The sequence below is a fragment of the Cygnus atratus genome, chromosome 6, assembly GCF_013377495.2.
Source record: "Cygnus atratus isolate AKBS03 ecotype Queensland, Australia chromosome 6, CAtr_DNAZoo_HiC_assembly, whole genome shotgun sequence".
NCBI lineage: Eukaryota > Metazoa > Chordata > Aves > Anseriformes > Anatidae > Cygnus > Cygnus atratus.
Window position 1 is genome coordinate 21,103,582 of NC_066367.1, and position 14,887 is coordinate 21,118,468.

Below are 14,887 nucleotides of genomic sequence, written 5' to 3' on the forward strand. Positions count from 1 at the left end.
CACGAAGCTGCTATAGTACTGCAAGATGCCATTAATGAATTTTCTGGAACTCCTGAGGAAGTGAGAGTTATGATTTCAAATGCAGATTTGGCAGTTGCTCAAGGAGATGTTGAACAAGCCTTGACTGTGCTCCGAAATATCACACCTGAACAGCCTTACTTTGTACAAGCTAAGATAAAAATGGCAGACACTTATCTTCAGTACAGGAGAGATAAGAAGTTATATGCTGGCTGCTATAGGTAAAGTTTTGTGTTGTGTGTGTATATATTATTTTCCTAGGTGTATGTCATGGTAGCATCATGAGCTCCTTTTTTCCCTTTTTACTAAATGAGTCAGAAAGGTGCAGTGACATAATGAATTACTGTTGTAACATTAAAACAGTAATTGGAATTCCTACTTTGGAAAGATATCTCAGGTTTTTTTTTATTTTATTTTAAAAATAAAAATAATATAATATTGTCATGCACTGTTTGTTGTTTGAATACCAATATTGACTTGTTAAATATTGAGCAAAGTTCTGTCTTCTCTTTCCAGAGACCTAGTAGATAAAATTCCAAGTGCTCATACTCTACTTCTTCTTGGTGATGCATACATGAATATTCAAGAGGTATGAGCTTGCTAGAAATGAATAAGTGATTGAGTCATTTGTTGGCTTTGGCAAGTTGAGGCAATGTAGCATGCTGACTCTTACTCATTTGTAGTTAGCAAGCAAAGCGCTTAAGGGATGTAAAAAACGAAATTACTCATTACAAATGTAACTGTTCTAAATTCAAATTAAAAGCTATTGAAAAGACATTTCTCCCAGTAATCTTTGGGTGGAAATTCAAGGAGAGAATTTTTTCTTGAAGAATAGTCACCCATCAGGTAAACAGAAATCTGAAATGAGAGCTAAATTTAATTTTGAAAAAAGTTGGTGATATTTAGCATAGTTCTGAAGCTTAGAATATTTCTAAATAAGTTCTTACATAGAAAGCTTTTATTTAAAAATCTTAAATTACTGAATTCTGAAATATATATTTCCGAAATCCTTTGCGTTCTTGATGAACTGGAAATCTTATTCACTCTTTGTAAACCAAGCAGTGTGGTCAGGTGGACATAAAAATTTGAAGGATACAAAATTTAAAAATTTAAATTGATATTTTGAGAGAACAGATTGGGTTAGGACATAACTAATTGGATGACTAGTTTAGGGAACTGTAGGTGATTAACAATTGTTTTCTTAATAAAGATTTACAAAGCAAAATGGAATTTGTATGCTATACAAGGTGGAGGAGAAATGATTATCTTCTCTGATACTAAATTCACTTGTGCTTTATATTAACTTAATTAGTATGTGCAGCAGCAGAGAAATCTCAGAGGAGAAAGTCTGAAATTAATTCAAACTCTTTTGTCAGATCCTTTCCATATTCAGCTTTAACATGGACATGCATATTTAAATAGGTTTTATAGTTCGAGCAATCACACAGTGACCATTCTTCTCTCAGAATTATTGTAGTTTATGAACCAGTAGTATGGGCGCTTGTTCTTAAAAGTACTATCAGATTTTTTCTTCACATGTCTCATCTCAGTCGTTGACTTTGGTGTTTTTTGTCTTTCACTGTTGAAGCCTGATGAAGCCATAGAAGTCTATGAGCAGGCCTTGAAGAAAAATCCAAAAGATCCAGCTTTAGCAAGCAAAATCGGAAAAGCCCTAACCAAAACTCATAACTATTCAAAGGTAATCTATAAATATTCTATCAAACTAATTAAGCGTTCAGTTCATTATTGTCAACATGTGGGCTTTGTCAGCGTTTGTTTTGTTCTTGAGTAGAAGAAGCTTTTAATTTTATAGCAGTAAACAGACTTGTTACCCTGAAAGTAAGCTTGCAATGTAATATGTATCTGGCCAAAGTCACAGATATTGGTGGGTGTAAACCTGATGAATTGTAGTTCTGGTGATGTGCAGTTGGTATGGCCTTGGGCCTGCACTCAGAGCCATGGTTAGATACTTCTACATTGGCCTAGCTTTGGCTTACTGTTGGAAAACTAGAAGACCATTTTGGGGAAAGCTTGTCACGTTTTATGTTTGTAGTGTTAAGAATACTCGCTTGCATTTGTTCAGGTCATAGTTATGATCAGTTCAGCATGATTCCTGTCTTGTGCATGATATTCCAGATCTGTGTGGAATAATCTAACGTAGTGTGATTAAAGGTTGAACTAGATGATCTTAAAGGTCTTTTCCAACCTAAATGATTCTATAATTCTGTGAATTCCTAGAGTTGTTTTGGGGGAAAAGAAACCCAAATAGACTTCAATTTCTTTGTTTTGTTTTAAACCTTGGACTACATTATCTATAGGATGTTTAACCCTATACAGATAACATGTCTTGTGCGTTTTTAAACATCTTTTATTTCAAAACAATAAAATAAAACACTTCAATGTTGTTCTGGAAATGTAACTTTTCAACATAATTCCAGTCTGGATTTTTTTCTAACTAAAGCTAAGTTGTAATTCAAGACTATTTGAGTTGTACTGTGAAGTACTATTTTTAATAATTACCGAATAATAATTTTATAATAATAATTAATAATTTTAATAATTAATCATTAAAATATTATTAAAATAATGATAATAATTACTGAATAAGCTGATACAGAAGATAATGTTTTTGAGATTAAATAGTTCTTTTCATTGATATTTGCCTATTTTTATTCTCTTTTTAAACATAGAAGACTCCTTTCTCTTAGGTTATTATTAGTTGGTATTTTTAAATTTCCAGTGACTTCTTACCTTCATATTTTTCAGGTAGACTTGGAGAAAATTTTTGTCCTTTGTATATAGTAAAACAGAACTCTTAACTCCAGTCTAACTCGGATTATATAACTTCAGCAGTTAACGAAAATGTAATTTAATTGACAGGGAACCAGATGACGATAGTACGTGATAAAATGGTTTTAATGCATATTTAGCAAAATGTGGGCTCTGGTTATTTTACTTCTCTTAATTTTTGGAAGTCCAAACCTACAACTAAATGACATCCTTTTAATGTGGTCTTTATTAGAGAATGACTTGGTTTGTCAAGGAGCAAAGAAAGTAGAGAAGGCTCTAAGCAGTGTGTGATTAAAAATCTAAGTAGTAAGGTTTTTAAGAGTTGTCTTTAAATAATTCTCAGATTTTTGTTTGTTCCTTTTAGGCAATCAGTTACTATGAGGCTGCCTTGAGAAGTGGTCAGCAGAACTTCCTTTGCTATGATTTGGCTGAGCTTTTAATGAAGCTGAAGCAGTATGAAAAGGCAGAAATAGTACTTCAACAAGCTTTAGATCATGAGCCTGGTATGAATATCCTCGATTTACAGCAAAACATAAAATTACTGCTATTATTTGTAGTTCCTGTGTGTCTGCAGGGAATAAACAAGTTATAGATCAGTGTTCTTTGGAACTGTGAAGCACAGGGAACTATTAAATGATAAATATGCCCTAAAATAAGCTTCACATTTATTTAAAGATATTTTTGCTAAGTTTCTTTAAACTTTGAACATCTGTGATGGATAAAGAAGTCCAGGAATTACAATAGCAGAGCTCTATACAGGCAAGATTCTTACTTTTCTTTGCTAACAGAAGTTCTGATCTGAATTGATCAAGTATAGATGAGTCGTTCCTGTGCTTAGGGGATGGTTAAGTGGAAAATGGTATCCTTCAGGGCAGAGAGAGACAACTGCTTGCAGATGTCTCTTAGGATCCCCTTTTATGTGTCAGGAATGTGTACTCACAAAGTTAACTCACGCGTTTTTTCTTCTGCTAAAAGGCTGTCAAGACATTTAGTGTGAGCTGTTGAATACTTCTTAATGGAATCTCTTTTGCAGTGGCTTAATTACAATACTTGTTAACTTTTTTGGCTACCTGGATAGAAAAACAGAGTTAGTATTATCCTTCTGTAAGCTTTTCTTATGCCAGTAACTCTTTTCATTTTACTAATCTTTCAGAATGTGTAGGATGTTCTTTATTCTCAAAAAAAAAAAAGTTTAATGTTTTTTTCCTTACTTAAGCATTTGAGGATCTAACTTAATCGTGCTTAAAACAGTTTAATCTTTTAGTGTGAAAAGATTAAATGAGTATTAAATAGTTTGCCCTGTTTACCTTAAAATCTTCTCTTCCATCTTAAAACAAAGCAAAGAGTACATAAAATGCTATAATTTTTGTATATCTTTGATATACTGCTTTTTTCCTTTCTGGAGAATGTGTGTATATCATTGGCTGAGTTAATGCAACTTAATGAATAGTTTAATATCTTTGATTAGAAATGCTAAAATAGATTTTGTAAAAGAAAAATAAAATATAGGAAGTGTTAGGGAGGGAATGATCTTACATAGTTGGCTACATTCTAGTCCCTGACTTGGAAGTCTGTCATGATTACAGGACTTAGACAGTTTGCTGATAGAGCAATACACTTACATTAAAAAAAAAAAGGCAATAACAATAAATCCACATGGGTTTCAGTGGCTTTTATGTTTTAATATGGAACTGTGCCCGAGACGCTGCTTTGTCAATAGGTTAAAATGAACTCTAACTGGGGAGAGCTAGTCTTATTCTAATACTACCTTACGTGTGTGTGTTTTTAATCATTATGTGAAAGTAGCTTGCTTTTTAAATAGATATTAAAATTTTTAGTTAAAATAGCTGGTTGTATTCATGTCTATCTCTTTTAGCCTAGCAAAAGAAAGGTAGTTTGAGGGCTGACTAGAAATTTCATGAAAATCCTATGCTTTTTTGTACAGTGACACAGAATGAGTTTGGATATTTTTACTGCCTTTGAGAATGTTTTATATAAGAAGTACAAAGAATGGCTGTATTTGTTGTCCACTTAAAAGCTACTCTTCTATTTCTGAAAATGCAAATAGACTAAACAGCAATGTGTCTTGTATTCTTTTTGCGTCTTTAAACATCTTGGCCTTACAATCTACAAACAGAATGGGCTTTGATGTTTACTACTCCTATTGCCTCCTGACTCTGCACACAGAGTCAAATCACAGTCATAAATACCTAAAAGTCAAACTGTGAAGTTTTGACTTAAGTTCTTGCCTGGAATATGTAGAGAACTTCGACTTTCACAGAATTAATTCTTGAAAGAATCATGTTTGTTTAATACAATTCTTACAGTTAATGAATTGTCTTCTATGATGGAAGATGGACGTTACCAGGTTCTTCTGGCAAAAATTTACAGCAAAATGGATAAGACTGATGAAACAATAGCTTCATTACAACAGGTAAAGGGAGAAAACCCCGTGAAAGCTTGCAATATCTTCATTTTTATCCCTTGTTTAACTTTTAACCTGGTTTCTAACCATATCTTTGTGAATGAGAAAAATGGATACATGGTAGTGATAAACCGCCTGTGACTGGTGTGAAACAAAGAGCAAAAGTCATTAGAAAGTCTAAGGTTTTTGTGAGCAATGTCATCTGAATTTTGGATCAGGCTTCTGGGTACTACTGGAAGCCTGCATTCGTACTATGTATTCATTTGTGTGTGGAACATAGTTTTTCACACATTCTGCTAAAACTGTGGGGGCAGGTAGGTTACCTATCCTTAGCTCAGCATTGAACACCATTCATGGAACAACCTAGGATAGCTTTCAATGGCTACATGTCACTTTCTTGTAACCTTTGTGTTTTTAATAGCAATGATAAGCTCTAATTTTAGAGTTAATTATTACCCCTCAATGAGGCTTGAAAGAGCAAAGCTGGAAGCTAGAGATGGTTTAATTCATGTTGAAGATGTATTCTCACAAATCTTGAGTAAGAGGTTGAATCTCTCTCTACGTTCTTCTCTTTCATTACACCTCCAGTCTGGTACAGAAACAGGAAGCATTGGTAGTGTCTTTTGAAAAGCAAGTAAAGTGAATTATATAGACTGATTAGATAATTGTACATAAGTAAATAGCAATACCAGTATGATTTTACTAATCTGTTCTTAAACCCTTACTATTTTCTTTCTTATAATGCACTCTTTCTTTCTCAAAGCTGTCATTTTTCCATTCTTCAGTAAAACTTCCCCCAAAGTAATCTAACTCTTGCTCTTTTGTTTACGTATTTGAGGCTTCTTTACCATATGGCACTTCTAGCTGCTGTTTTTTATGCTGTTTTTATTATTGCCCTTAAAAATATCCTTTGTACCCATTTTACCCCTTTCTGCCATATTCATTTAGACAAAAATACTTGTATTCTGATGGTTTCAGTAGAACTAACTGCTCAGTCTTGTTATTGCCTGTTGTTAAACAGCTTTCTTCCCTTGCATTTTCAGAGTGATGTTAGGAATTCCTTGTGAATTCTACTGTGTTTAGATCCCCTTCCCGGTTGGTCGAAATGGTAGGGGGAAGAAGCAGTGCAGTACAGTTCTCTCCAGTTTATCAACTTTTAAATGAGCGACGCAGGTCTTCTGAGACTTGATTTAAATATTAAGATAGTTATAAAACTTCTTGAGCAGAAAGAGGGAGTCTCTTGTGTGGTAACTGGAGCGACTTAAGGTTGAAATCAAAGAAAATTGATCAGGTATAATCACCACTGGGCAAAGCTATTTCCTTTTCTGTCCTCTTGTTCTTTTGTGACATCTGCTATTAAGAGAGCTCTGTCTCCTATTTTCTGCTACGGTTTTCTTAATCATTCTAAATGAAGAATCTCAGAAAAATAAAATATGAAGTTTGCTTGAATTTTTGCTGAGTTTTCTGTACTTAATGAGTTAAGTACATAGGCTTTCTGAATTTGGGCTTTTGAAGTCTTGTTTGTATGCCGTATCAGAAGCTTAGTTTTAGAAAAAGACATGTAACACATGGATTGAATTCGTCTCATGTCATAAGGCAGCTTGGAGACAAAAAGTTGTTAACAGGATAACATGGAGATAGAGAAGTTGTTCTAAGCAAAGCTACAATGTTTGTGTGCAAAAGCATTGCTTTTATGCTTAATAATGCAGCTTTGTTCAATGGTGGCCTACATCATTTTTGTGGTTACAGCTTCATTAGCAATTATAAATTGGAACATAACCATTTAAATTGGGGAAGAAGTTAATTATAAATGCAATGCACAGACATGGGGAAAAATTAGACCAATAAAAATGTTTCATCTTAATTCAAATTGGTATATTTGATATAAATATTCCTTAGATGTAGTATTAAATTAACGTAAAATTACCACCCTAGTGTTTAACATCAACAAGATGGAATCCCAATGTATTTCTTCTAAAATACTCAACTGTATGCCGATCTAAACCACTTACAAATCTTACCACTAGGTTGCTTTGCAGCATGTTTTTAATATGAATTTGGAGGAGGCAAGGCATCTGAGGGAGTTGTGTGCATGTGCATGCTTTTTAAAATGTAATTACATTATTTTAAAATAGCTTATCATATTGATTCCTTTGAAAAATGTTTACTGGTCATTTCTTATTCTTTTCCCCACACTAGGCTCGGGAATTGCAAGCCAGAATACTTAAACGGGCTCAGATAGAACAGCCAGATGTGGTTCCTGCACAGAAACAGTTAGCAGCTGAAATTTGTGCTGAGATTGCAAAGCATTGTACAGCCCAGCGGAACTATGAAAAAGCAATTAAATTTTACAAAGAAGCACTTGTTCACTGTGAAACCGATAAAAAGGTCAGTTCTCCCTCTGACAGTTTTGCATTGTTTTCATATCTAGCTATGCATTTTCATATTAACCACAGTGCAGAAGTATATTTGCAATTGTTTTTGCTTTATAATGAAACCCTCAAAGCTCTGTGTACATATTTGTGTTCTCTGCTTTGAACTTTCTCCCTTTCCTCTTAATCGCATAGGATAAAATAGTTGCATGTATTGCCAATTTCTGTCTATTTACATAAAATCCCGAATCGTGTAGTGGTCTGTATTAGTCTATATGGTGAGTCTGTCATCATGCACAAGAAGCTGTATGTGAGAATTTGTGAAGTGTTGCAGAGTAATAACAGAAATGCAATTAAGAAAACTGTTTCTGCTGGAATTTGTTTATATTCCAAAAGTAATCAGTGAATGTTAATGAGATATTTGCTTCTGTCAATGACATTGTAACTACTTGTATGTACACTTTTAAGAGAATTATTCTTACTGAAATATTTTAGTCTTCAGAGTAATACTATCTGAACATCTGTCTTCAATATACCTCTGGAATATCCGTCTGAAGAAAAGTTTTATCTGCTCTGTAGGTGAGGGAATGGAACTTAATTTAGTTATTTGACCAAGAGTCAACAGGACACAGTGGAGAAGGCTCCGCCTTTGGAAGCGAATTGTACCTCAGGCTCTGAAATCTCTCTCTGAGGTTTAATACTCATAGAACTGAACCAGCTTTCTTTAATCTTTGAATCACATGTGCTTATATGTTTTAATATACAGGCAATGTTGGAACTTGCACGTTTGTATCTTGCACAAGATGATACTGATGCCTGTCAACATCAGTGTTCCTTGTTGCTGAAGAATGACCAAGATAATGAAGCAGCAACGATGGTAATGTACCATTATACTAATTATGTATCGAAGTGGTTTTTTTTTTGAGGTCTTTGTGTCTACAATGTGATGGATTCATAAAATGGCTACAGCATCAAATTTCAGAAACATTAGAAAAATCTATTGCAACAAAATGGTTTTTTGTTTGTGCTGGATACTGATTCAATATTAAGTTTCTATCAATCTTATCACTTTATCTCAATGCAAAATGCATGCTTAATAGTATCAGTGGAGAAGTGGTAGTTGTAAGATTGACTAAGATGTGGCTTAATTCATGATATATTAAATTATGTAATGGTCAGGGAAGAAGTTGAATTTCCAGCACATCAATATTAAAGCAAGCATCTAAAAAACCTGCCAGAAGTTAAGAACTGTGAACTTAAGGTGTTTTTATGTCCTTTTTGAATCCTGGTTAATAGCATTCCTATCTAACCTTTTTTAATCAACGGATTCTCTATACATGGTCTGTATACTTTCGGCTTATAAAACAGCTTAATAGACTGAGCAGCTTTCACTTTAACACATAAGGAGTGAAATGATTTTGGAATGGGAATAACTTATTCTATCACATCAGGTAACATCTGGAATTTATTCTAGTATGGCTCAAGAATGCGGGTAATAGCACTCTGAATACATTTTGTTCAATTTACTCTTCATTAGCTATCTCTCAGCAGAAAGAAACTGAAATGAACTTTTTACTTCCTCTGCTGAAGTGCGCTATGATCTTTCTTTTTCTCTAACTTGTAAGTTATTTGCTTTTCTATATGCTTAATATGAATTTCTGGGAAATAAAAATAAGAATGAAAGTATGTGAGTGAAAACAAAACATTTTTGAGAGGTATGTCAAAATGTTTTATTTTGTTTGTTCTTTCTACCTTAAATGAAACATTGAGATGTGAGTCTGTACCTGCTCATTATTGTCCTGTGTCTGTGTAAGGTGTTTATTCTCCAGAGATTGAGGGGTGGGGATGGGAACCGGCACCATACTTGTGAAATTCCTGCAGCACTTTATAGTTTCAGCTCCCATTATAAAACAGAATCTGTTTTGTTTTCTCTGAATATGTCAATACTGTAGATGATGGCTGACCTCATGTTCAGGAAGCAAGACTATGAACAAGCTGTCTTTCATTTCCAGCAGCTCCTAGAACGCAAGCCAGGTGAACATTCAGTAGTGATATTTACAATTCTTCGACACGTAGTTCTAATGAGATACAGGCACAAATCTGGAAAAAAAAAAAAAAAAAAAACTTGTATGTTTAAAAAGAAATATCCTATTTAAAATGTAATGGATATTAAAAACAAAAACTACCACTGTTTTTCTATTAATTTACGTTGCTGCAGTGTGATCGTTTACCTCCAGCTAAACACAACTAGTGTTATTTACTTGGAACTGTAAAGTACTTTGTGCGATTGATATTTTAAAATACAAACACATGTCTAGGATTTTACTTCTAGGTTAGTAGAAATTTTCTAGGTTAATAAAGAACACAGCAGACAGGTATAAGGTTTTCAGTGGTTTGCAAATTATGACCAGAGATAGAGGTATTAAAATAATATAATGAATATAAAGCTTCGTAGTGGACTTTGAAAGAAGTTATAAGTACAGCAGATGTTTTTGTTCTTGAAAGTGAAGTACAGTTACACTCTTCTTTATGCAGCTTTTCTAGAAGTGTTGCAAGTATCACTTGATACCTTTTTTTCTTGTATCTGTGGTTATTATGTAATATGCCTTATGTATTGCACTGTCACTTTTGTATGAAGAACAAGACAGGCTCTTCGCTTCTAAATCTATTCATACAACAAATAGTTAAAATGATGTCCTGATTTATTTTTATATTTAGATAACTATGCAACCCTCTCACGTTTAATTGATCTGTTAAGAAGAGCTGGGAAGCTAGAAGAAGTCCCAAGATTTCTTTTAATGGCTGAAAAATATTCTTCCAGAACAAAGCTCGAACCGGGTTTTCACTACTGCAAAGGACTGTATCTTTGGTACTTGTGATTATAATTAAAATAAGGACAACTTAATGGTGTACTACTACATATTTAAATTAACTTTCTTGTCATCTGTTATCATTCAGAGGTGCTTGTTATCTGTCAGAGGTGCTAATTATAGTGTGATAAATACTATAGCAGTACTTTGCTTAACTTCTTAGTGGGATTTTAGGAAAGGCTTCCTTGTCTCTTCTGAAATACTTTCCAATGAGCTCCTCTTTAAAGCAAAGCTATTTTATCTTGCATACATCTTTCATATTTCCTGCTTGTTTAAAGGGATGTTCTTGCTGGTTCAATGATATAATACTGCTACTTTTCAAATTTAGAATTTCTCATACTGTTTTTAGTTTGCAAAAACAAGCTTCTCTCAATAGTAGACATGCTTTTCAAAACTTGTATAATTAATGGATATAATTATGTGATCTGTCTTCTAAATTGTTGGGATTCCTCTTGGGTTTTGGATGGGACTTGGGGCAGTAAATTTTACTTGCCTAGATTACAGTATTGTAATTTTCTGTCCAGGTATACAGGTGAACCAAATGATGCACTCCGGCATTTTAATAAAGCTCGAAAGGACAATGACTGGGGACAGAATGCAGTCTATAACATGATTGAAATTTGTTTGAACCCAGACAATGAAACTGTAGGTGGTGAAGTCTTTGAAAATCTAGATGCTGACATAAGGTAAGCGAACGAAGTATATGTTGTTTGGATTCTTCTGTCAACCCATCCACCCTGCCTCTCAATGATGTGTCTTAATCATCTAAATTGCTAGAATTTCTGAGCTCATCTAATGTTTTGAATACCTATTAGATTGTGTGAGACTATTCTGAACTGTGAAATAAATCATTGTCAGACAGAAAATATAGAGGATTTTATCTGGAACTTTAGCCACTTGTAGCATTAAAGGCAAGTTGTAGATAGGTTGGAACAGCCATTGTTACAGAAGAGAATCAATGTAGAATGCTTGTATAACAAAGGCATGCGTTTAGCGTGGAATCTGTACTAACTCGATTTATTTGGTGTACAAAAATGTAGTTTTAGATATGAAGGTAAATATTTAACTTTTTTTTACAAATACTTTCTTTCTGATAATAGCAATTCAACAGAGAAGCAGGAATCCGTGCAGTTGGCTGTAAGAACAGCAGAAAATCTTCTGAAGGAACTGAAGCCTCAGACCAGTCAGGGTCACATTCAGCTGCGAATCATGGAAAATTATTGTCTCATGGCAACCAAACAAAAATCAAATGTTGAACGAGCACTGAACACTTTTACTGAAATAGTAGTGGCTGAGGTTAGTAACCTCTCTCGTTTCCTCATTCATCTCCCTTACACTTATTATGGTTAATTAGTCACACAGTTTACATTCAGAAAGTGATGTCTTACTACTACTATTTTAAGATTTCTTTCCTATGAAAGAATATTTTAAAAGAAAACAATACACAAAAAACAATATGGTGAAATAACATTTAAGAACTTCTGTACTGGATTGCAAACTTACAGCTCAATTATATGGTAATAATGCTAGTTGCTAAAATGTGAGTAGGCTTTTTGGTTTGAGTTCTTGGGTTTGTTTTTAAATTTCCAGTTGGTGTAGTTTAAACATGGCAGGCAGCTTAGCACCACGCAGCCACTTACTCCCCCCACAGTGGGATGGGAGAGAGAATTAGGAAGGTAGAAGTGTGGGAACTCATGGGTCGAAATAAAGACAGTTCACTAGGTAAAGCAAAAGCTGTCCATGCAAGCAAAGCAAAAGAAAATTCATTTGCTACTTTCTGTCAGCAGGCGGATGTTCATCTGTTTCCAGGAAAGCAGGACCCATCATGCATAACTGCTTTTTGCAGCAACTGCTCTGAAACAAAAAAAACAGTTAAAACATCTGTGTTAGTCACCACTATTTTCATTAAAAAAATCCAAATTATCTACAAGCATCTGTGAAGAAAAATAACTCTGTCACAGCCAAAAGCACGATACCAGTCTTGGCCAGCAGCTTGTCAGATGATATAAGTACATCTGGTACCTTCATTCTTTAAGCAAAAACAATTCAGTAGAAGTGCCTTCAAGCACTTCATGACAACTTAGCAAAATTTAGATTCTAGGGCAAGATAATGCATGTGCATAAAATCCATTCTTATCATCTGAGTCTTCATTATTTTATAGCTACTTGTATTCCTTAACTCTAGGATTAACAAAGAATACTGTCACTTTTCAACAGTTTTTTATTTAAACAAGTACAGACACATTTAGTCTATCAAAATGCCAAGAAATATCTAAGTTGCTACTAGTCACTTACTGTATACTACTACCCTGTTCCACCCACTGTGGCTGAGCTGAGTATGATGGTCCTTTTCTTCTGTGTACGGCAGTTCGGAGAATCAGTGTCACTCTGCCTCCATTACTGGCTTCCCATTCCTGCTCAGAGTTGATCTTATGTTCAGTGAATATGCAGTGTTTCTCACATGGTGGCACAGTTCTGGCAGGAAGAATGCTTCAGTTGATTTAGTCTTCTCTCCAGATTTACATAAAATAGGTTTTAATCCCTTCAGAGTAAGAGAATTGAGCCAGTTCCATGTTGGGAAACTTCTAGGGAAGTACTCTTGCCTTGGCTATTACAGGGAAAGAAGTGATTACTGAATTCCATTTTGAAAGACTGTAACATGCTAGAAGGTTAAGCACTAGTGATTATTGATACATACTAGGTGTGACTGTTGTGGGGTGTAGGGATGAGCTGATGATTATATGGAGGAAGGATTGGGGGGGGGGGAGGGTGTGCATTTTTTAGCTCACTATGGCAAGCCTATTTACAGCACAACCCCACAAAGACATGTAGAGGCAGAATACCAAGGGCACCCAGTAGCGAGCCAAGAATGCAAAGAGGGGGAGAGAAACTTGTAAGCTAATGGAATCATGTGTTCAGGATATGAAACCCATTGTAGGAAGGGCAAGACTTTAAAAGTCATGCTTCTTACATTTTGCTCGAGGCTCTTGCACAGAATGGTGGCTTTTAAGAACCCTGTTTATTGAGTAGCTTTCCAATACAGGTAGTTTAGACTTGTAAGTCTAGGAGCTGTACACCTAGAAATAGGAATCTGTGTCCCTGTTACTGACATTCACAAATTTCTAAAAGTAGAAAATACTTGTATTGTAACTTCAAGTGAATTCAGTTTCATCAGAAGTATTTATTTGTATATCAAAAGTTAGTTGTATCAGAATGTTTATTGTTGAGATGAAGTATATGTGGATGCTTTCAATACTTCCTGAGCCTGGAGAAGGTTGTGACCCCAGCCAGACTAACATTTAGCCTCTTAAATATTTAACCTAGTGCTTATTGTTGTCATTAGTATTATAAGAATAACTATTGCACTAAATGGAAAACATCTTTCTAAGATTGGATGTTCTATCTTTAGTTCCTGCAATTTATCTTTTATTTTAACTTTCTGGTACTGTATCAGAAAGGTATAAACACTTAGATTTTTCTTTTCTTGAAAGCAAAATCAAAAATCATTTAAGTAGTTACTATGCCTTTTTCTGCAGAAAGATCATATACCAGCACTCCTGGGAATGGCCACAGCCTACATGATCTTGAAACAGACTCCACGAGCCAGAAATCAGTTAAAACGGATTGCAAAAATGAACTGGAATCCCATTGATGCAGAGGAGTTTGAAAAGAGTTGGCTTCTGCTTGCAGATATATATATTCAGTCTTCAAAATATGATATGGCAGGTGAATTATTAAAACGATGCCTTCGTCATAACAGGGTAAGTGACTGCACATTAGAAATATTTTAATTCATGTAACTTTAGTTTTCCTTTGAAACATGGAACAGGCATGGCACAGGAACAGGTCTTAGCTCTTGTGTTGTTTTCCTCATCTTTGCCTTTTTCCTGATCAAGCTGTTCTATCTGTTTCATTTTCCTTCACCTGCGGCACATCCAGTAGTCTAGTTTCCTGTAGATATTATACTACAAGCTTGGGGTACCGTTTATACTGTGCAGATTTGGTTTAGAAAAAAGGAGCTCCAGGCATGGCTACACTGTTTGTTCCAGTATGCTCTGATTTGAAATCTTTTCATCGCTTTGGAAGCCTAACTAGAAAAGAGTGAAGTTAAACAAAGAATATACTTTATATATGAATATTTCTTTGCTCTGCCTTTGTAAATGAGGTATCTATCTTCATAAAAGCTATATTTATTCTCTTGAAATATTTAAGCTGTGGGCAACATGACAATATACGCTTTTTACAATATTTACAATACAGTCCTATAGTAGTTTTGTTTATTTTCATAACTTTTTTCTGCTTTATTTATTAAACAGAGCGTTCCTGTATGAATTAGTTTTAAATTTCGTAGTAAAAATTTTTATGGAATTAAATTGATATATATGTATGTTTAACAATAGCTTTGCTTGTGT

The 14,887-nt window shown here is 34.4% G+C and overlaps 1 protein-coding gene and 1 long non-coding RNA gene across 14 annotated transcripts in view; one reads left to right on the plus strand and one right to left on the minus strand.

The window, feature by feature from the left end:
- TTC21B (tetratricopeptide repeat domain 21B) overlaps positions 1 to 14,887 on the plus strand; it is a 35,787-nt gene that overhangs the window by 17,172 nt on the left and 3,728 nt on the right. For all 9 annotated transcript variants that reach the window (XM_035566434.2, XM_035566442.2, XM_035566466.2 and 6 more), the window contains 12 exons: positions 1 to 239; positions 535 to 607; positions 1,607 to 1,717; positions 3,173 to 3,311; positions 5,136 to 5,242; positions 7,433 to 7,621; positions 8,372 to 8,482; positions 9,558 to 9,639; positions 10,324 to 10,474; positions 11,000 to 11,161; positions 11,576 to 11,771; positions 14,012 to 14,236. In XM_035566434.2, coding sequence (XP_035422327.1) covers positions 1 to 239; positions 535 to 607; positions 1,607 to 1,717; positions 3,173 to 3,311; positions 5,136 to 5,242; positions 7,433 to 7,621; positions 8,372 to 8,482; positions 9,558 to 9,639; positions 10,324 to 10,474; positions 11,000 to 11,161; positions 11,576 to 11,771; positions 14,012 to 14,236 — 1,785 coding nt within the window. The remainder of the gene's footprint in view (positions 240 to 534; positions 608 to 1,606; positions 1,718 to 3,172; positions 3,312 to 5,135; positions 5,243 to 7,432; positions 7,622 to 8,371; positions 8,483 to 9,557; positions 9,640 to 10,323; positions 10,475 to 10,999; positions 11,162 to 11,575; positions 11,772 to 14,011; positions 14,237 to 14,887) is intronic.
- The window catches only part of LOC118258035 (uncharacterized), a 24,689-nt gene continuing 10,034 nt past the window's right edge, over positions 233 to 14,887 (minus strand). Inside the window, exons 2-6 of one of the 5 annotated variants that reach the window (XR_007708466.1) lie at positions 12,771 to 13,083; positions 12,250 to 12,329; positions 9,570 to 9,705; positions 3,762 to 3,878; positions 248 to 1,638 (exon numbers count right to left, since the gene is read on the minus strand). This is a non-coding gene — a long non-coding RNA (uncharacterized LOC118258035). Of the gene's footprint in view, positions 1,639 to 3,748; positions 3,879 to 9,389; positions 9,706 to 12,249; positions 12,330 to 12,770; positions 13,084 to 14,887 lie in introns of all 5 variants that reach the window. The other 4 variants (XR_004781782.2, XR_004781778.2, XR_007708465.1 and 1 more) reach the window with 4 other exon arrangements.